Source organism: Argiope bruennichi, chromosome 6 (assembly GCF_947563725.1).
Source record: "Argiope bruennichi chromosome 6, qqArgBrue1.1, whole genome shotgun sequence".
In the NCBI taxonomy this organism is placed as follows: domain Eukaryota; kingdom Metazoa; phylum Arthropoda; class Arachnida; order Araneae; family Araneidae; genus Argiope; species Argiope bruennichi.
The window spans coordinates 64,373,769-64,396,659 of NC_079156.1; the positions used below are offsets into that span (position 1 = coordinate 64,373,769).

Consider the following 22,891-nt stretch of genomic DNA (forward strand, 5'->3'; position numbering starts at 1 on the left):
TGAGCCCATTAGCAAAAAAGTTAAATTATGGTTTGTGTCAGGGAAATTAAATCCAATTCATGTTTTAATATTAGTGAAATTTAATAATGGATAATTCAACTAATTAATTAGTGGTATTTAATATAAGTTTTAATATTAGTTAAAAGGAAATCTCTAGAATTAACATTTCGAGTGAATTTCTTTTTGAAAAATCAAGTTATAATACCCTTTATTATACTTATCCTTTTATAAGATTTAAAATATATATAATTTTAAACAAATGATCAACTAGTAAATATATCTCACATTTAAAAAGTATGGATGTGGGAAGAAAATAGGATTTCAAAACACAAAATAAAATAATGCTTATAGTTCATAAAAGATTATTTCTAATACAATGATTCAATGTAAAAAGTCAAATTTTAAAATAAAAATTTTCATTTCATAAAATGTGTTTCTTAACTTCACATTGATAATTCTGACTAAATCTTCAGCTTTTTGTTTCAATAAGATGTTAAATTTAAAATGGCATTTTTTAAAAAAAATACAGAAAGTTAAAATTTATATTATGTTAAATGAGAAAATAAATCAAACATAATCACCATTCAGATTAAATTTGCTTTACATTTAAAAGCTGTAGTTTTAAAACATAGTATAAGATATAACCATGCCATTTCCTTTCTAACATTAATTTTTTACTTAATAGAAATTCCAATGTTTTCTGAAATTTAAGAAAAAAATATAAAAAATTTGATAGATCATTCAATTTACATTTCTTTTAAGTGGTAATAATTACCATTTATCAAATTTTGAATTCATATTTTTAAAATAGATTTATTTCCTTTTCATTTCATTCCAATAGTTAATATATTATATATATATATATATATATATATATATCAATTTTAAACTTTGAGATATATTAATGAGTATTTGCAAACAATTTTCTTTTATAATCAGAGGACACATTTTAAACTATTACTTTTATATATGGATGGAAGGGAAAAATATATTAAACCAGTAAAAGTATTTTGTTCTTATTTTTATTTATTCTGCACTCCTCATCCAACATTTCTTTTTTAATTAAGACATGAATGGGAGAAAATAATTTTTTCATTATTAAACAATACTCAATAAAATAAAGTCCATAATTTTGAACAGGAAAGTCATATACTTAGAGAAGAACATTTACAATTCTAATTATCACAAGTTATACAGTCTTAGACTTTAATACATAGTGATGTATTTATTTTTACAAATGATAAACAACATTTTTAGATTTTTTTTAGAACAGATTTTGCTAAAATCTGAATAATTAACTATCCAAGTTTTTCACAGCAAGTCAAAACCCATTAAATAAATTAAAAAAAGGCATTCAGATTTACTTTCAGCATAAAAAAACAAAAGCATATCAGAAAGAAGTATGTACTAAATATAAAAACCAAAAATGCTAAACACAAATAAAACATGAAAAACGAAAGAAAGAAAGAGGAAGAATTTTATAGACTTACAACAGAATGAGAGAGAGGTTAATAGAAAGGAAAAGCTATTTCTAGTCAAGCACAAAATTGTGCACCAATAAGCATATCTGCAATTGAAATGAGTCATGCCCAAGATCAAGAGGCAGACCTAAAATAAAGTGTGTATATAGATTGACATTTATAATGGAAGATAAAATAGTAAGATAGGACAGGAAAAAATAACTAAAAATATAAAACACTTGGTAACACATTGAAAATTTCAAGTGAGTTTTAATAGTTCAAAATATTAATTTTAAAAGTAAATCATTCATGTTATATTTATTAGTAATTCCGTTTAATAGAAATTTACAAATTAATTCTTAACTTTTTCTAATTCAGCTTCAGATATATATATAAAAAATAATACCATTTCAACAACTTCAACATCAGCTTCTATCCTTAAGTGGTATAAAAACTTGGCAAGATCTTTCTTCATCTGTATACTATTATCTTCCAGTTCTTTTACAAAGTTCAGGTTTATAATTCAATTTGCAATTTTCTTTTAGTAAATGTTAGCTATTTTTAATCAGTTTTAGCATTTAAAACAGAAAATACAATCATTAGACATTTTCTAACAACAAAATGAAACAACAACAAAAGAAATCATATACTGTATTTTGTTGTTTAAATTTTCATATAATTAAATATAAAATCAAAGAATTTGGATATAATCAATAAATATATATTCTATTGCTCACAAACATGCAAAATTAAAATTTCACTAAATTTCAAATTTTTTTATTACAGTTAATTTTTATCTCTTTCATAAAATACAGTAAACTTTTACCCCACTTGAAAATCATAATTGATCATAAAAATATAATGTTTAAAAGAATCAATGAATTTTTATTATATGTGTAGTTGCTACAGTACAAACTCAGTTAATTAGAAGAACTTCAAAATATTTTAACATTAAAAATATATTTAGAGTATATTCAAAGTTGCTATTATTAAATTATTGGAAAATAAAAATTACAGAGAGCAATTAATAAAAGAAAAAAAAAACTTGATCTCAAAATATGCCACATTTGTTACCATTCAATTATTTAATTAACATAAAATTTTTGCCTAAAAAACAAACACCAAAGATTAAAAATAATTATAAACCCATTTTGAAATAATTTTGCATATCATATGAAATACATTTATATGTAATTACAATATATTTTTTAAGCAAACTTATTAATATATTGCATACAAATATAATTTAAAATAAAAAATAATTTCATAAGAAGTGCAATCTCTATTAGTTTCGAAACAGTAAAATAATGAAATATTATATGGTTAATATTTTATTATCTTACTTACAAGTTATAAATTTTTTATATCTTTAAAAAAATGCAAATTTTTAATCCAGTCAATTTACAACTATGGGAAAAGAAAATTTACAGCAAATTAATTATCTTTGAAGATAATTTATTATTAAAATTGTTGTATAGTATTCAAAATATAACTAAAATTCCATGCTCTAATTATAACAAATCAAATTTAAAAAAATAATGTTATGATAAAAAGTAGAAATAAAAATAAAAGGATACGGGCCACTGTAAATATTCTCAATTTGCAGTTTTTCCATGTTTTATGTTGTTTCAGTAAGAAAGGCAGAAGCATCAATAAGCCACCATCATGTATAATTTCAGTTAAGGTTTTTCAACAGCAGAAATAAACAATATAAAATATATATAAAATTTAATTTCATAAAAGATACAAAAGCAGTTACTAACCCTTAATCCTTGATCTAGAAAATCTGTATTAAAAAGTAGCAGGATAGATATGAAATTTAAATTTATGATAATACAGCTTTATAAGGAGAGATTTAAAGCATTAATCATATATACAGCAAATTAAAGTTTAAAAAAGGATATGGACTATCCACCAAACATCAATGCTTCCAGACACCTTTTCATTATTACTTGGGAAAAGATTGATTCCTTTTGGTACAAGAAGTGCATTTTTACTGGCTTGGACACTACGTATGGTATCTGAGAGAAGCAATTGAGAATTTATAAATATTTTATTTATCAAGAACAGAGAACAATAAAGAATGCATTCTTAAGCTAAATATCCTTTTCAAATGTTTAATTAATTAGTACATAATTAAATTATATTTTAAAAATTAACTACAACTTATGCAAGAAGGATTTGAAGTAACTGAAAATGTTAACAGGATGAAAGCATTTTTGCCTCTTAAAAGTTTTTTTCTTTCTTTTTATTGAAGGAAATTTTATATCCATAATTGATTGATGACTAAAATAATTAAATAATAGAAATGTCATCTTAATTCTTGGTGCTCAGCAGGTCAATTTATAAGGAGTGCCTAGGCTTAAAGCTTGCCTCTCTATTTCTAAGAGCTGATTCTACTTATTGGCACAAGTTTTTGAAACTTAACTTTAACAGTGTTTAAAAGAAAGGAAATATAGGTAAATACGAGTAATAACTTTTACAATATGCTAGTAATTTTAAGAAAAAAATTCTTATTTTCAAAGCATTATGAACAACATTCAGCTAAATTCTGATGGTTCATTTTATAATTTTAAATCATATTAGTAAATTGCAAATGCCTTTTAATCAATGAAGGTTTAATCTTTACAAAAGTTTCCACTTTTTTTAAATTCACATATGAAAAATTTATAAGTTCAAAGTATCCAAAAGTTTCAATAAACACCTCATGAAAATAAAAAAAATAAACAATAAAAAAAACCTTTAACTTATTTGCTCTTTGTTAATTTGATATATTTTTGCCAAACATAACAGTTTGTTTCTAAGCAATTAGTTTTAGGAATGTCACAAATTGGGTGAAAGAGCTGCTAGGAAATAAAATGTTAATTGTAAAAATGTATTATATTTATAAATGAACTGCACATAAATTAATATATGTCAACTCACGCAAAAACACTCTCCACTGCTTTTCATCTGCACTCTGTCTCCATCCATATGGCCAACCTAAAATTACGGTATTGTGTTTTAATCCACCAAGACCAGCAGTCTGGATCCTAAAGAGAGATCCCCACATTTTTTTTAAATGAAGCAGTACATTATCTGATAAAATATGGGAGAAAAAAATTACAAACAGAAATAAACTTACAAGTTACAAATACCCTCAGTCAGATCTTTAGCAACCAAAACATCGGCGAAACCTTTCACTTTTTCTTCATCCATAACTCTTTTCAAACTCTAGAAATAAAGAAATAACTTTAGAATTTATCAAATAAATTAATACAAAAAAAAAACTTTAAAAATTAATGAGAACAAATATAAAAAGTGGAAAATTATTAAAAATCTGATGTTTGGATATACAAGCATTCATAATAATATATCAGAACTTATTCAATATTTTACCTTCATAAAAGCAATAGCAAGAAAATGATTGAAAAAATGCTTATAACATTTTAAAGCAATCTTCATCTATAGATTTCTATATAAGCAAGTATTCCAATGAAAAAAAAAATGTTTTCAGAACTGGTTATTTAACTTCTCAAACTAAGAAAAGTTATTGTTTATCACAAATTTATATGCTGAAAAAACAATTTTTTTTCATAATTAAATAAAAACTTTAATTACATTTTTTTTTTTCAAATAATTCTTAAGCAGGTACACAATATTCTACATTAGAGGGTTCTTTGTTAGAAATAATGAATAAATAAATAAGAACATATTTCTGATTTGCTTCTGAAATTAAAATGAAATGACTTTTCTCACAGAATTTTTATTCATTATAATTTTTGCATTATCATTTCTACAAATATAGTATTGAATCATACACTAAGAATTCTACACAAATATAACTGAAATTTAGAATAACTAAAATGATGTTAAAACTTTTTAAAGTAAATAAACTTATTTCTAGATAACAAATGATTCTAAAGCTAATATTTGCACAAAAAAGGGGGGGGGGAAGGTTTGTCTACAAATAGAAAAATCATTTACATCAATCTTATGCTATTTTTCTAAAACATACAATATTCTTTTAGCAAATATGGATCAAAATTTTAAAGTACACAAGAAATTTGATATCACTTAGTAAGTTGATTTAATCAGTTTAAATACATACCAATTTTGCAGCTTGAGCTTCACTATACATTTTTTCAAAAGAGCCTTCAATTACTGAACATACCAGAGTCAATCCTTTTCCTAGAAACATTGACAATAAATAAATAGAATTAATTTAGCTCAGATAGGGAATAAAAAGTTTATAGTATGTTCACAGCATAAAATTGGTTTTGTCCTATGTGATTTATAACAGTTTTTCCAATACTTTAAAAAGCTAAACCTTTTTTGAAAACTTAAAAAAAATTAGTAATGCTTTAAAAAATTCACAAAATGCCTTTTAAAACTTAAAATTCTGCAAAAATTATTGATGAAATTCTTTGATTTTAATTATTTCTGAAGGTTTGTAGGTATTTTAAGTCCCCAAAACAAAATTTTCAAGTTTATTCATGCCACTTTATATTATCACAAATAAATAAAATAATCATATACCTATTTCATAACCAGTTATAAAAGATAAAGCACCTCTTTAAAAAACAATATTTTTCAAAAAGCAAAATATTCTATCAACAAATTTTGTTATTAACAAAAATGCACCACAAATCAAATTAAATGTATATATGTTACCTAAAAAGAGACAGATGATTCTAAGTCTATTAATAAGTCTAAAACTGCAATAAAATCTACTAAAGCAACACTACACAATTTCAGAAGGCTTTTAAAACTACTTTTCTAGAATCTGATTAAATTTATCATTTCCTTAATTCTGACATTTAAAAACTTTTAAAAATTTAATTTTCGATAATTATCAAGAATAACAGCCATAAAAAACATAATGTGCAAACATTACATAATAAAATATTAATAAATAACCAGCCTCATTACCAGCTTTCAACTGAGAAGCAAATGAAAACATTCTGGGGTATTTGGGGTTTAATTCCAAATCAAGTTTAGATAGGACTAAAACTTGTGGTCTCCAGTTTTTGGTATGTGGCGGGCCTTCTTCCAATCGCAGGAGACTGTAACGAGCTGCAGATAAAGCTAAACCTCGAATGCCATCACCCCATTCCTTTTCTGCTCTATAAGGTACCAATTTTGATTAGAGTAATATAATTAAAATAAATAATAAAAAAAAACGAGCAAGTGTCATGTATTTTAATAATATGTAAATCACATACCCACTGTATTCAATATATTTATAAACACAACCAGCAATACCAATAGCAACGAGAGCATAATACCAGCTGCTGAGAAACATTACGACTAAACACAAGATTGAACCAGCCATAGATAAAGACCTAAGAAAAAATACAAAAAAGCATTTTAATTGACAAAAAATATAAGATATATAAATTTATAATATCAATTTGATACATTTTGAATGCAGACACAGTCAATATACATAAAAAAAAATGTCTAACATTTTTTAATTTAAAATCTAAGTACAACCTAAAGTTATAATAATTTTGAAAATAAATTAATAAAAGACAACATGAATATTTAAAAACTAAAATCCAAATCATATTAGAATGCTGTAAACAAAATTACATCTCCAAACAAACATCTTTATAAAGATAAAACTGAAAGCCCACAATTTTAATTGATGATAAAAATTGAGATATTTTCAAACATTTAAAGGACTGATATTCAAATCAAGAAAAAACATTTCCCATATTTTTCTTGTATGTATATGCAGTATTTTTAAATTAAAAATATTACAATCACGGAAGTGCATAAATAGCATTCATATGTTACAATAGAATAATAAAAATACCCCTTAATTACCAGTGGAAAAAGCAAAGGGATGTAAGCAATGATTCAAATATTATCTAAAATAATAGTATATTAAATAAATATTTATATTTACATTCAGAAAAAAATAAAAATAATTTCTCTTTATTATTGCGTCAAATTTTGCAAGACAGATTCACATGTTAAAGGGACAAGAGATATTGATCACTTACCACAAGCTCTCTAATTTAAAGTTATATCATGAATAATTAAAGACTGAAGTGAAATAAAACCCAAAATAACAATAATGTTATCATGATATAAACCATTTTAAGATTACTTAACGAAACAAAAAAATTAAAGATTTTTTTAACCAATTTATATATTTGAACATGAATTTCGGTAGATTTTTCAGCCACGAGTATCATTTTTTAAAACAACTTTGCAACTATTTCATTTGCAGAGCTGGCATTGTGGATTGTTGGATTCTCTTTCTCACTCTTTTCTTTCCACCCCCTGAGCTTTTTTTTTTTGCTTTGCTTTTTTATAACTTTATAAAATTGTTGTGAATGTGATGTGCTACTTTTGCATAATGTAGCCAATCTCTTAGATTGAAATATTTAAAACACTTCCATAAATGTTTATGGCATCATACACAGTTTTTAGATCAGTTAAAGAATCTTTTATTCCTGAAATGTGCAAAGATATTGGTCCTTTATAGATGAATAAACTAAGAAATTTAAAATTTCCTGCATTTTCCCTTCTTTATAGATGTTTAAATGTACTGGTATCTTCTTGATTTTTTTTTTTTTTTACTTTTTTTGGTATTGTAGCAATACTAGGCATTTAATAACAGAAAATATCAGAAATCATGGTATTATTAAAATCTAGATACTGTTATAGAAGCAATTAATCATTTAGTGGTAGAAAATAATTCACTGTGAAAATAACTTTCTTTATATACAATCAAGGGCATTAACAACTTACAACAACTGATAATCTAGTTTTGTAAAATAAAGCACATTAATTTTTTTTCTAGAGCAGTGCTACTTTTCATAACATTATAAATGCTGCACATGACAAATGGTCACTAACACCATACAATTTTTGTTTGAATATTTAAAAAATATTTGCAATTCCAATATTTAAAATGATAAGAGCAAAAAACATTCCACTGTTTAAGGTGGAGAAGAAATGAGGGTTATTATTTAAAATTTTTAAAACAAGGTACACTAGCTAAAGATAACTTGGGTAATTAAGGTTAAATTTTATATAAAAAAATATTAATAAAATGAGAACACAATAAAAAAACATTTTTTTTAAAGAAATGGAAGCCAAGAAATTATAAAAAAGTAACAATGAAACAAGCATTTAAAATAATACAACTTGATTGATTTTATTCCATAAAAGAAAAACTTTTTATAAGAAGAAGAGGGAGGAAAAAAAACTATACCAATGGTAATATTTGAAACGAGGACGCCAATTTGGAGTACGAAGAAGACTTTGTAAAACACAAGCAAGGTTGACAAACATGTAGCACATAAGGAAAAACCTATAATAAAAGCAAAAAAAGTTAATTAAAACCAAATATCTTGCAAAATTAAACTATCATATACATTTAAAAGTATAGAAATGTGAAAAAAAATTAAAATTTTAATGTAATGACATAGCTGCTATATTACTGACAATCTCAAGACAAAGGACATAAATAAATCCAAATGGCAACGAACATTGCAACATAATGCTTATTCAACTGTTTACTAAAATTTCGTAAAAAATATAATGCTTGAATAAGATCAATATATAAAACTGGAATACATTCAACAAATAACATTATATTTATAAGATCTTTTTCACTTAAAATATCACAAGCAGAAAGAGTCTGAAAATTTAAAATCTTCTAATCATAATTTTTATAAAAAATGCTAAAATGTTATTTTATCTTATTTGAAACATATTTTTTACTAAGAATAATTTTTTTCCCATTTATATACATAAATAAGATGCATAAGAAATGCAATCATGTGAAGACTGACTTCATAACATTTTATTTTAAAAAATGAATGCGACAATTTTAATGAAACTGAATGAAAATTACTTAAATGTGTCAAAGCTTACATTGTAAGAATGGGAGCAATGTGATCCAGATTTCCGATCAAAATACCTATTTCTGCAATGAACAGAGTTAGAAATAATGCTCTAGTCGGTTCATTTCGTGATGAGCTGTGAGAAAACACTTTTAAGAATGGTATTATCTGATCTTTTGCAATAGCTTGTAAAAGACGTGGTGCACCTGAAACAAATAATAAGAACAATCAATAAAGAAAGAAATCAAGTAAATATCAGAATTATGAAAGTTATACATAAACCAAAACCAAAAAAAAAATTATTTTATCTAGACTTGCATTTAACAAAAAGAAGAAAATTGGACACTTAAAAAGATAATTCACAATCATAAAAGTTAATCAGGTTTAAGTTCATGAAGCAGTTATAAAAAATATACTAATAATTTTTTTATTTTTTAAAAATGAAAATACCTGTAAGAGATTGTAAACCAGCACCAACAGTAGACAAAAATGAACCAATAATCACCACCATTGGATGAGGCCATGCTAAATCTGCAACACCTAAACTGCCTCCAACACTATCTCCAAATCTAAAAAGTAATTTCAAAATTTTATGATATGCAGCCTCTTTATAACATTTTCTATTGTTTATTATTTTCTTCTCAATTTTTGCCATTTTGAAGAGCATTTATCCAAATTAATATTTAAAAGGAATGCAAATAGCTTAGGATGCAATTTATGAAAGAGCTGAATGAAAGTTTTAATAAGAGTTGAAAGCTCTGAAATATTTTAATAAGTTTTCAATATGATCAAAAGAACCTAAAAATTGTAAAATAAGACAAATTTACTTCCATTTTAAAAATAAAATTATATTTCTGCAGTCCAAAATAATAAACTTATATTTTTTTTAAAAAAAAGAGAAAATTTTTCACAATTTTAAGAGTTAAATTGTATAAAGTTTTATTAAGAAAAGTATTGATATATATATCTACTCCTTATTTTACACATGTACAGATAAGAACAAATAATAGCCACAAATAACAATTATCTAAACATTTTTAGCTTAAAGTTGCATCCACTCTAATCTTTGATGAATAGTTATTTTTTTTGGGGGGGGGGGCTATTAGAAATAAGCATGAGCTTCTATTTAGAAAAAAATGATTTAAAGATTATGTTTAATACTGCTTGTGTTAATAAATGGATTGCCAAAAGGAAAAAAAAAGTATGAAGTCTAAATTTTTATATAGAGTCCTTGTTTCATAAGTCATATTTAGTAAAATCACAGTAACATTTAAAAAAATCTATTACTAAAATTAATCAAGTTTCAAAGTTTCTATCCCCCCCCCCTTTTTTTAGCCCAATCCAATGGCTATTTCAAGCATGTGCTACTCATTGACTGGTTGCTCCCCTTTAATGCAACCATCAAAATGGCAAAATTATTCCACTTGTTACAGCTGAAAGTTATATCAAAATTATATTTTACTAAATCCATCAACATGAAGAAGGGGATAGATGACCATCAATGAGATATCAAGGGATCATTAGCATTCATATGAAATAAAACATTTTGAAATTTATTCAGCAGTTAGAGCAGACAAATTATCTTGCACAGTTTCCTCAGAAAGAATATACAATGAAGTTTCGCTTTTTCAATTTTTTCCAAAAATGATGAGTGTTAAAAGACAAATAATCCTTGATGGAATATTTAGAGATCAAACTTTCTCCATAAAAAATGTAATGAAATTTTGAAATTCTGATTTCTTTCAATAATGGAAGATAAGGAAATGCAGTCTGGACCAAGTGGCATATCTAGAGGACCATGAACTTTCATATGAAATTAAAATTATTGAAATTGAACAAGCAAATGGGCCTAGGCAACTGGTTTATTGGTTTTTCTTATTATTTTAAGTATACAGATGAATTAAATAGTTTAATTTTCCTCTAAAACATATAACATTAAAAAGTTATTAGTATCTATAGATAATGGACGATGCATGGAAATTGACTATAATAATAATAGATGCATATAAGTTATAGAAATAAACTACAATAATATGCCAATAAATATAGAAATAAAAATGACATATATTTACTGAAATACTAAAAGATAAGGTATACCAACATTTAACATTTTCAATTGAGATTAATTTCTAAAACATTCAAGGAACTCAGAATGATCCCTAGAAATCCTGCATATATCTGTCACAGAATGAAATGAAAGTCGAATGAGTACTTACTTATCCCGCATAAAGAGATTATTAAAAGTAGCACCAAATAGGAGAACACCAGACAAATCTTACCTTATTAAAGAAACTTATTTCATTATTATAAATCAAAAGAAATAAATTATAAAGATTTTTTTTAAATAATCTCAAAGCAATAAGAAACAAGTTTTTAAAATATAATAAATAAACATATTTTAAAAATACTTATTACATTGAAAAAAAGGATACAAATAATTGAAGTAGAAAGTTGAGCTGCAATAGTACCAGTAGGGATTGATTTTTGAGCATCTGCAAGGTCGCCTGATCTGTTAGACCCAGCTAAAATTCCTATAACAAAATGTAATATTTTAATACCTTAAAATGCATTAAAGACATATCCAGGAGCTCTCAAGCACTTCTGCAAAAGAGAAATGCATTCATAAACATACCTGTACATGATGGGAAGAAAATTGCAATTAATACTGTAAATGATGTTGTCAGATCAACTAAAATTTGATTGTAGGTTTTATGTCCATATGAGCTAGCAGCTTCACGATTCAAAGTTTCTGATATGTAATCACCCTGTAGACGAAATCGGCTATTGACATTGGCTACAGAGAAAATAAAGTCAAAGAAAAAAATTATTATTTGTTAAGAAGAGAACAAGAATTAAAACCAAAATACAATTTTAAAAAAAGGAATGACATTAAAATGAATCACTTTACCACAAAAAAATACCACATTTCATAGTAACTTAAAGGAAAACCATTTAAATGATTTTACATTTATTCATTGTTAAGAAACCCTTTGCAGCATAGTCTTCCACTACAAGGGCCACCTAACTTCACTTGCTTCTAAAATCTATCAGTTATAAATGGAAAAAATAGGTTTAGGATTCACTTGTAACTTCCTTTTTTAAAAAAAATAGATGACAGTTTAAATTAAGCAGATAAATAATTTTCAGCTATCGCACATAATATAAAAGACTATCTTTAATAAATTTTGTTAATTTTTTTAATAAAAAATAATAACTAATAATTTCCTTTTTTTTTAAAAATAGATGACAATTTAAACTAAGCAGATCCATAATTTTCAGCTATAGCATATAATATAAAAGATTTTTTTTTATGAAATTGTTAATTTTTTTAATAAAAATTTTTTTGGCAAAAAATATTTTAATGTTGCTATTTATTGGCAGTATCTTAAACTATTTATTCAAAATATTTTTAGATTTTTTAAAGAGAAAGCATATATAATTGTTGGGAAAAATAGATACTCTATGAGCTGGAACACAATCGTGTTATGTGAAGGAATGCTTTGGCATAAAGAGAACACCCATGTCTTCACTTGCTGTTCTTTTCACTTTTTGTGTCGAAAATGAACTAAATTTAAGGAATATTGTTTAGGAAGATTAGAATTTTTGGAAATGACTGACCCTTACTTTGGGTCTATGAAATTTTGTGGTTTTCTTTATCAGTATCTTGTCATCTTTACCTAAAATGGAATTTTCTGTTCCCTAATTTGAATTTCATAAGCATCCATTTTATATAATTGTGCAAATATTTTTTAATTATATATATATTACAGATGCTTTTTTATTTTAAATATATTTGCAGTTATTTTAATGTGAATTAATTATACTGAAGGGATCAAGTCTTACTGAAGCCCCCAAATGCTTCAAACATTTCCCTCAAATAGTAAATATGAGGAGCCTTTTTATGGCAGATCTTGGATGCCTGTGCAGTTAAATCTGCTACACAAATATAAAAGAGTGTTTTTTTTTTTTTTAATTCAGACGCAGGAGAATTTTATCATTTTTCAACATCACTGCAATGCTCACTTAATTGCATTTTCCATAACTCTAGTAGAGCAGTGTTCCAGTTAATGGAAAACCCACAGAAACTAAATGGTGACCACAATCTAACAGAAATTTAATCTGTGCACTCCTTTAGACCTAAATAGATTACATAAAACTTTTTAAGCTTAAGTTTAAAATTTAAAGGGTATTGCACCATAAAAGGTTAAAACTCTTTTCTTTCAATTTTAAATTACATTTCAGTAAAATAAATTCCTCTACAAATTTATTTCTAATATTGTTCAGACAAGAAGATTTATCTTCAAATGAGTTTTGGAGAATATTATTTCCTACTAATAGCAAAACACACACATTATGCCACTAATGTTCAGCATCCTCATTTGAGAACAGCTGGCATTTTATTTCCAGAGCTGAACTAATTACATACCAATATTTCTTTTTCACTTTTACTAATTATTCAGTACATGCTCTCAAATTCCTAAGCAGATTTCAATTCATATATATATATATATATATATATATATATATATATATATATATATATATATATATATATATATATATATATACTATTCATTAGCTAAATTTTGAAATTAAAATATCATAATTGTTTTTCAGGTAATGTAAGAAAATTGAAAGCAGTCTTAATTTTTTTTGATATTTTATTTTTTTTTCATTGCATCAACACAAATTTTTTAGTGATTTTCTACTAATCTTTTATTTTATTATTTTTTTTAAAAAAAACTCTTTTTCCTCTTATTTTAGGTATGAAATTTCATTTCACAATTGTATTAATTTTGGTATTTTTAATGCAATTTAAGAGCTTTATTGAAATTTATGCCTTAATTTGAGTATTCATGACTTACATAAAAAAAAATTATATATTAGTTTTAAAATTTGCATATAAATTAGAAGCCCAACAGCAAATATTAATTTGTAGAAAATTAAACATAAAATTATTACAAAAAAAAACTCTCATTATAATGTCAACTATTGATTAAAAGTGACTTACTCTGAAATACATTACTAGACATTCCTGGTATAGCAAGTTCATTTCTTGCCTCATGTTTTTCAAAATATGAATCACAAGAATATAAATTCTCTTCAGTTCCATTTGTGATTGTTTTATTTACCACAGAACAATACACATAAAATAAGGAATTTGTGATATTCTGATCTTTAGAACAGGTGTAATTTCCTTTGGCCAATAATCTGTCACCCAAGACACAGATTCTGGAATAAATAAAAATCAGAAAAGTTTGCATAATTTTTTTCACCATTCTACATTATTTGTAAATTTTACTTTTTTAAATATATTCTTTCAGAAAATAGACTGTTTTGAATTCCTCTTTCGGACATGATGATTTGCAAGCAATTAAACTAGACAAAACAAAAAAATGAATTATAAAGGATAAAATTTAATTTAATTGCAAAATGAGACTAAAGAAGTTTTGCATGAATGTTAAAAAAATCATATGCCAAGACATAGGCTATAAATATTGCTGCTAACCAACAATGTTCAGATTCACTAGATGTGAAAGATGATCTAAGAGTTTCCTATTGGTTGATGATAGTACAATGTGAAAATTTCAGCATCTATTCTTTATAAACAATTATGATAAAGTATAATAAGGTTTATCAGCCAATACATGGCAATTTCCAACATGAAATACAATGTGTATTTATTGTACAATATCATATGAATTATAAATGAAACAAATAGGAAAATTTTATAAATGTCATTTAAAATTATGTACACTTGTTATAAACTTCTATAGTAATGCCTAAATTTACATATAAACTATATATGTATATATATATCTCTCTCTTATGTAATTAATGTTACAGCATATATTCCTAAAAATACAAAGTAAAAACAGGAAAAATATATGAATTACAATGAAAAGAATTGTTAATTGAGGCACATAAAACAATTAAATTAAAGTATTTTATTTGGAAGCAACATTTATTACATAAAATTATAATTGATCAGTGACTTAATTCATTTTAAATATGTTAGGAATTTAATAAAATTTGGAAGGGAATTTAAAGGAGGGATTAAGGGGAATTGGATCTTTAGTTTAAATATTGTAATCAGATATTATTTTAAGTTCAACTCATTTCTTTCTTTTTTTTAAATTCTAATTATATAGCAGGAATAATATGCATGCACACAAAAAGTATATTACCACAACAAGTATAAATCCAATAATAAAAACATGGAAAATATTAATGTGAAACATCATACAAATATTTTAAAATTTATTAAAATTAGAGAAAAATATAGGGAAATAAAATAAACATACTGAAAATTTCATTTTAAAAATTTTGAAATGATGTAAAAATAATTTTTGTACAATATCTTCTAAAGTTACTGAAAAAAGCCATTAAAATTTTAAATTAAAAATGTAACAATTTTTTTTTAAAATCTGTTTTTTTAGTTAAGGTATCTAGTAACTGAGTAGTAATTACATTCCAAATGAGGTAGCTTTATAACCAACCACTTTTATTAACATGTTAAATCAATTTAAAAGTACTCAACATATTCAGATTTTTCAGATTATTTCATTTTAGATTTTCATTTTTCATTTAGATTTTCAGATTTTTAAAAAAAAGTTGTAAAAAAATGGAGGAAAAAAACCCTACTTACTTTAAACTTTCTTTTCCATGATAATTTGTAAAAACACCTACATAAACTGACACCAGTGATATGATCACACAAAACAGAGCTATAGGTGCAAATTTGCTGACAAATTTCACACCAATGAAAACAATTATTCCAACAATAACCAACAGGATTGTCCCATATGTACGGAAATTGTTGTACATGATTTCCGGATCTTTTCGAAAATCTCCATACAGAGAAAGACTAGGTGCCATGTAGTTCTATGGATATAAAAGATATTGAGATGAATTTAAAAAAAGAATTAAAATTCATATTGACATAAAATATATGACATTTAATACATCTCTTCTAAATTCACATACCTTAATTATAAATATTTCTAGCTAAGTAAAAACAATTGTAACAAATGAATCAGCAAAGTAAAACATACAGAATGAAAATTACACATTCATAAGGATAAATTAAAACATAACAAATCAGGATATCAGTAAAAAAAATTATTATTATTATTATTTTCCTATTAAAAAAAATAATTGGCTAGCCATGACATCTTGCAGATCTCACTTATTTTATAAATATTCTTTTTAATAAAAGTTAAACAGCCCATATTTATATAATTCATGTAAAAAGGAGAGACTGCCTTGATTTATAGTCATATTATGATCAAAATTATTATTTAAGATGATAATATTGCTTTTTATACAGAGCTCACATGATTTTTATATGGGCATACAAGAAAACAAAATTCAGAAAAATGCTCATTAATAATTCAAAATTTAGAGAACAAATTTTATTAACAAAGGATTTTTTTACTTGCCCAACTATTGTCTATTTTTTAAGATCCTTTTAAAGATATTTTAACCTTACAGAATAAATTAATCATTTATTCAAGAAATTATTATGGTGTCAGTCATCTTTTGTGACTTAATATTTGGTTGTGTATTAAAACAGTTAAAAATAAAACCCAGATCATTTATATAACTATTATAATGATAATATGATATAGATGATATCTAGAGAACAGACAATAACTGGCATTTTCTAAAAAAATTCTTTAATAGTAAAAATAAAACATTAATTATTTTTATCATACCAAAAATATTTCAACTGCTCCAGTAATATACATAGCAGCTGCAATTGAAGTGGCAAGGTAAAATAAAATGCCTACAGCTCCACCGAATTCAGGTCCCAAAGAACGAGATATCATGAAATAAGAACCACCAGCTAAAATATGTATAATACCAGTAAGTATTTATAATTTGGTCATACACTACAATTATATAAGGATTTTATTATTAATTTGATGAGTTAAAATAAATTAAATTTAATAATATAAAATTGAATGATGTATAAAAACCCATACTTGTAGCGCCCAAATTTAAAAAAAAAAGATCCATAAAAAGCAAATATTTACATTAAAATAGTTTTTATTAGATGTTAAAAATTTGTCTTTCATGATCCTAACAAGCAATCTCAGAACATTAATACCAGGTAAAAAATCACACAAAAAATTTCATATGTAATAGAATATGATAATAAATAAATTTTAAATCCTATTAAATATAAGAATAACTTCTATAAAGTTAAGATGACTTTTGTAATTCAGAAATGTTTTTTTTATATATATATAAAAGCAGATGTTTAAAAAATATTCTACTTTAGTTATTTATATTTCATTTCAAGGACTTTCAGAGGAATAATCTTGTGAAAAGAAAATAATTAAAAACTTTTTTTTCTAATATTTTATTATCTCCTATTATTACATTATATCTTATTTTGATAGCTTTTAAATTTACATTACTAGACAGAAGGGCCAATTAGATCAGCACACCTTTAAGCAGTAAACTTTAATTTTTCCTTATTTAAAAATATATAGAGAGAATTAATTTTTTTTAAAGAAAAGTAAAATAATTCATCATGCTGATTGTTGTGATACAGCAAGAAATTAGAACAACCTTGAAACAAAATCTCTCTTACAAAAATTATGTAAGGAGGAAAGAATTCTGCTATTCATATATGAAACAAATAAAAAATAAATCCAAAATGTCTTAATGAGTTATCTTAGTCAGAAAATGAATGATGCATGCCTAAGGTTTAATTGGATAAAATTAGGGAAGTTCTAAAGCTTTCACTAATGATGAAGGACTTTTCTTAGTGAAAGATTTGTATCTTTAACTCATCAGAATTGCTTCAACTCTCTTTATCATGATAATAATGCTGGCTCTGTTAGAAATAGCATAAGAAAAATCACCCTTATAATGTATTTAGTTGTTGCATAAAAAATAAAGCATCTGTTCTAAAAAAAAAAATTAAACTGTTAAATAATTTTTTTAAACTTTACTTATTTTATTTGTGTTGCTTAAAAATGGTCATCTTACATTAATTTATAAAAAAAATATTTCAATATTTTATGTTTTTTTTTTTTTTGTTTATTTAGATAAAAATGTTAACATCAAAATTTTTAAAAATGGATACATGTGTCAGCATCAATATATATATATAGCAAATATGTATAAATCTTTATGCATATCAACAAAGTATCCATTTTACTAAAAAAAATCACATTCACATAGCATTAGACCTTCAGACCAGTAATCTAAATTTCATTTAATTATTTTATATCCTTGCCTGCAAAAAAACTTTTCTGAAATTATTGCTGAATTGCTGATTATTTTAAAAATATATATATAAAAAAAGGAATAAGGATTTGATGTAAGGAAATAAATGATTACTTTCATAAATACCTTGCAAATGAAAAAAAAAATCATTTTATTAATTAGTATCATATATTTTTTAACTATTATTAAGAAAAAATTAGTATGAGAATAATAATATTCTGAGAACACAAAGGGAATAGAATTTATAAAAAGCTAAATAAATAGTAAATGAATAGGAAGAAAAAAACACCTTTACCTGGAACTATACCATTTGTTGCTATGGCACTCAAAGATATACATGTAGTGAAAGTCTAATAAATAGAAAAGAAAATTACATGCAATTAATATCACACTATTTACTGTCTTTCTACTTTTTCACTAACATGCTGAAATATTAAACTACATAACTTTTTAATGAAGGAAGGAAACATAACTTTAACATGAAGGAAGAAATTTTTTAATCCCCTTAAATCAAAATAAAATTCATAAATGAATGTAATTATAAGATTAAAAATTGTCCATCACTTATGGATCAATTTTGTACAGCAGACTACATTAAAATTAATGGAGTCTGCTGCACAAAATTAATTCTAATCTGTTTGCATTAAGCTCTTAATATTATAGTAATGATTTTTTTAAATATATAATCTTTTTTATTTCTGAGTTCTATAAAAGCAGTTATTACTGAAAATAAAAACATTGGAGCTGATTTCTTGCTGCATTCAAACAATTTCCACAACTTTTTAAAAAAGCACATATGATTTATTATCCTGCATATATGATTTTGTTAGTTTATTAATAATAATCTTTTAGTTAATCTATTTTTATTTGAAATGATTTTTTAATTGATTATTTTTTAACAGCAACTAATTGCTCCAAAAATTTTCTCATATTTTATTTTGAAATGAAGACTTTTCTCATATATCTTGCAATGCAATCTAGTAAATCAGACTTCTTCAATAAACCAGAAGATTAGAAAGAAAAGTTTTTCTTAATTTATTTATTTAGTGGATTGCAAATAAGTCATGACATATTTATGGAAAAAAAAAAAAAAAAGATTATTAACACATATCTACTGAGCCTCTAGTAATTATGATGAGAGAAAATTCTTTACAAGCATCAACCATTGATAAATTCAGTAAGGCAAATGATCAAGTATTTTGAATTCTATTAATCCTAGTATGACTTTTCATTTATACAAAAATATTCATCAACAATAAGCTACAGGATTCAAACAATCCACTGACAATAAATTTTGTCTTTTGATTTTACAAAAAAAAAAAAAAAAAAAAAAAAAAGCCTAACAGAAGAATTATTTTGCTTATTTTAAACCATATCTACAAAATTTTCCCAAATTATTTTTTTTTACAGTTATAAATATTTAAATATTACACAACATCCCATAAGGTATATACATATCCAAAGCATATATTGTTAAGTGGAGTGAATACATTAAATAAAACAGATTTAATAAAGAAAATGCTCAAATATTTCTATTTAATAAAAAAAACAATGTATCAATTAAAAAATTCATATAATTTTACTGACAAAAAAATAGCAAGATCAGCATACTTACTACACAACATGATAAAAATACTACAAGAAAAGCTAAAGGAACTCCAGCAGTTCCAACAATCCAACCCAATCTAATGAAAAATATAACTCCCAAGATATTTTGTATGCATGGTAGGTAAACTCCAGCAACAGTGCCTAAATTGGCTTTCTGAGTGAAAAAATAAAAGTTATTAGTAAAATTTTATAAATTTTTAAAAAGTTACCATTCTTTTATACATTTTAATAGATAAGCTCAAAAAATAATTAAATAATAAAATTTTCAAAAATATTTTAAATTTAATGATAGATTGTGATGCAGAAAGTTATTCTATATGCAGATATTTTAAAGCATGTAAATAAAAAAATATTGAATTTAAAAAAAGAGCTCGTTGATGTATTTACTGTAATAAGTGCATATTTATTGTAGTGTCTTTTGTAAATAATCAACATACAATTCTTATAAAAAAAATTCCTAAAAATGGATGGAAAAACTTCTAGCATAGAAGAGTTTAATTCTATATAAAGTTTATGTTTATAATGATAAATCATTTACTAGAAAACACTTCACAAATAGAACAAAAACTTTACAATCCTACACATTAGTATGTTACCTTTGGAGCAGATGATGCATTTTCTGAAACACTGGGTATAGCAACATTGTAATTTGCTAAAGAGTTCAACAAGGTTGCAACCCTAGGTCTTTCTGGCATTTCTTCCTACATAATAATAATTTTTTTAATGGATGACAGAAAAATTTATTGTTTTTATACTTTTAAATAAAAGAATAATAACATACATACATAATCTACATAAATCTAAATAAGCCCATATTTTAAAGGGAAAAAAATCAAATTTGTAAAACAACATTTTACAATGAGATTGAATTTTCGGTAATGTACATACGTCTACTAATATATAATAGCAAACACTAGATATACACATACATACAAAAAAAAAGGAGGGGGAAAGAATACTTTGAAATGACAAATGAAAAGGTAAAATTAGGCATGAGATGAATTAATCCTCATTGATGATATACAATTATGGAAAAAAATATATATATGAATAATAAACAAATTCTGCCCAGAAAACCAATTGAAACATGTTGAATTCAGAAATTGTAAAAATCTGAATTAGTTTACATATCTTGTTTAAAAAATAAAACTGTTTTTAAAAATTTTTTACTCCAGTCTTTGTTAATAAATAAAAAAAAAAAAAAACCCAAATCAAAGTTAACCCTTTTTAAGCTTATAATCAAATCGAGAGAGAAATTTAATTTCATTTGATATACAATAATCAATCATATTATTAAAAAAAAAATATTTTTGCAAAAAGTAAAGAAATAAAAAAAATTACATATTGAAAATAAAAGTAGATAAAATTTGCCAGTATATTTTATTTAAACAGCTAAATAAAAAAAAAATAAAAAAACAAGATAGCTAATTTTAAAATTGAATTTTATTTTAAATAATTTTCTATAACTTACATGATATAAGTACAAGTTTTTTTCATAACTTGAAAGATTTCCATCTGAAATAATTGGTTCTCCATCTCTGTGATCTAGGAAGTACACAAAAAAATAACTGTAAATCTTTAAAATACAAAATAAACTCGAAACTGTAATAGCTAAAAAAACATGATCTACATTTTAAAGTTATTGAAATAATCTACATTTTAAAGTTATTGAAATAATCTAAATTTTCAATTGTGAACTATATTAAATTTAAATATGCTTATTTATTCAGTATATATTAAATTTATTTTGTATTTAAGATACAGTATTTGAGATAAAAAATTTATTATTCATGCTATAATTTACATAAATCACAATGTTTTATAAATATTTTAAATGTTTATAATGTAAATATATTAAATGTTTATAATTTTATATTTTAAATAATAAGTATTTTAAATATTTATAATGTAAATGTTAAATGTGTTTAAATGTAATATGTTCAATAAAATATTTTAAAAATATCCATATCACACATGATTTTTTTTTTCCGTAAATAGCTGGAATTAATTAACAGAATTTATATGTCATAACTTTACAAAAATAATTCGATTTGGAACTATAATTTGCGAAAAAATATAATAAAATAAATAAATAATATAAAATAAAAATAATTATATATAAACAAGTATATCACTTTAAAATCTATTATAAGTAGTGTCGGATTAATTAATAAATGCTTTTTAAAAATTCTAATAGGCGTTTTTTTTTTTTTTTTTTTTTTTTTTGCGGCAACTCATAATTGGAAAGCGATTTTAAGATGGGATTAAAATGATTCCTCTAAGTACAAACGACATAATAAAACTAATTCTCCCTTTATCTTTCATTATAAAAAGATCTGTGGCAGATAAACTATTTCAATAATATGTACATAACTAAAACTTTAAAAAAGTTTACCAATGTATCGAATTTTCTAGCAACATCTCGAATAAATCACCTTTATAGCGGAATAAAAACAAACTATTCTACGAAATTTAAAACTCGAATTTTAAACGTAAAAAGTAAAAGCAGAAGCAGAAAATCCCAAAATTTCTGATGCATACTATTAAAATACAGTCAAATATGTATACGCAAACCGCCTCTTTTCCATCTCAGCATATGCAATTCATTCCATTTTAAATGCTCCGTTGGAATTTTAAATGATATATCTACATTTTCAACACTTGCAAATATTTTTTAAACGCATCGATCTTCCAAAACTCTCCCTATCCCAACAAAATTTTTTTAATTCAAACCAA

The 22,891-nt window shown here is 24.1% G+C and overlaps 1 protein-coding gene across 3 annotated transcripts in view; it reads right to left on the reverse strand.

The window, feature by feature from the left end:
- LOC129971669 (solute carrier family 12 member 4-like) overlaps positions 1-22,891 on the reverse strand; it is a 36,538-nt gene that overhangs the window by 6,580 nt on the left and 7,067 nt on the right. For 2 of the 3 annotated variants that reach the window (XM_056085638.1, XM_056085639.1), the window contains exons 2-22: positions 21,627-21,700; positions 20,752-20,856; positions 20,163-20,309; positions 18,843-18,897; positions 17,023-17,153; positions 15,954-16,189; positions 14,316-14,536; positions 11,937-12,098; positions 11,737-11,835; positions 11,521-11,578; positions 9,755-9,873; positions 9,336-9,510; positions 8,671-8,769; positions 6,665-6,784; positions 6,372-6,565; positions 5,551-5,630; positions 4,585-4,673; positions 4,386-4,492; positions 3,363-3,481; positions 3,038-3,125; positions 1,867-1,958 (exon numbers count right to left, since the gene is read on the reverse strand). In XM_056085638.1, the coding sequence (XP_055941613.1) occupies positions 1,867-1,958; positions 3,038-3,125; positions 3,363-3,481; positions 4,386-4,492; positions 4,585-4,673; positions 5,551-5,630; positions 6,372-6,565; positions 6,665-6,784; positions 8,671-8,769; positions 9,336-9,510; positions 9,755-9,873; positions 11,521-11,578; positions 11,737-11,835; positions 11,937-12,098; positions 14,316-14,536; positions 15,954-16,189; positions 17,023-17,153; positions 18,843-18,897; positions 20,163-20,309; positions 20,752-20,856; positions 21,627-21,700 (2,570 nt within the window). Of the gene's footprint in view, positions 1-1,490; positions 1,609-1,866; positions 1,959-3,037; positions 3,126-3,362; positions 3,482-4,385; positions 4,493-4,584; positions 4,674-5,550; positions 5,631-6,371; positions 6,566-6,664; positions 6,785-8,670; positions 8,770-9,335; positions 9,511-9,754; positions 9,874-11,520; positions 11,579-11,736; positions 11,836-11,936; positions 12,099-14,315; positions 14,537-15,953; positions 16,190-17,022; positions 17,154-18,842; positions 18,898-20,162; positions 20,310-20,751; positions 20,857-21,626; positions 21,701-22,891 lie in introns of all 3 variants that reach the window. The other variant, XM_056085640.1, reaches the window with a different exon arrangement.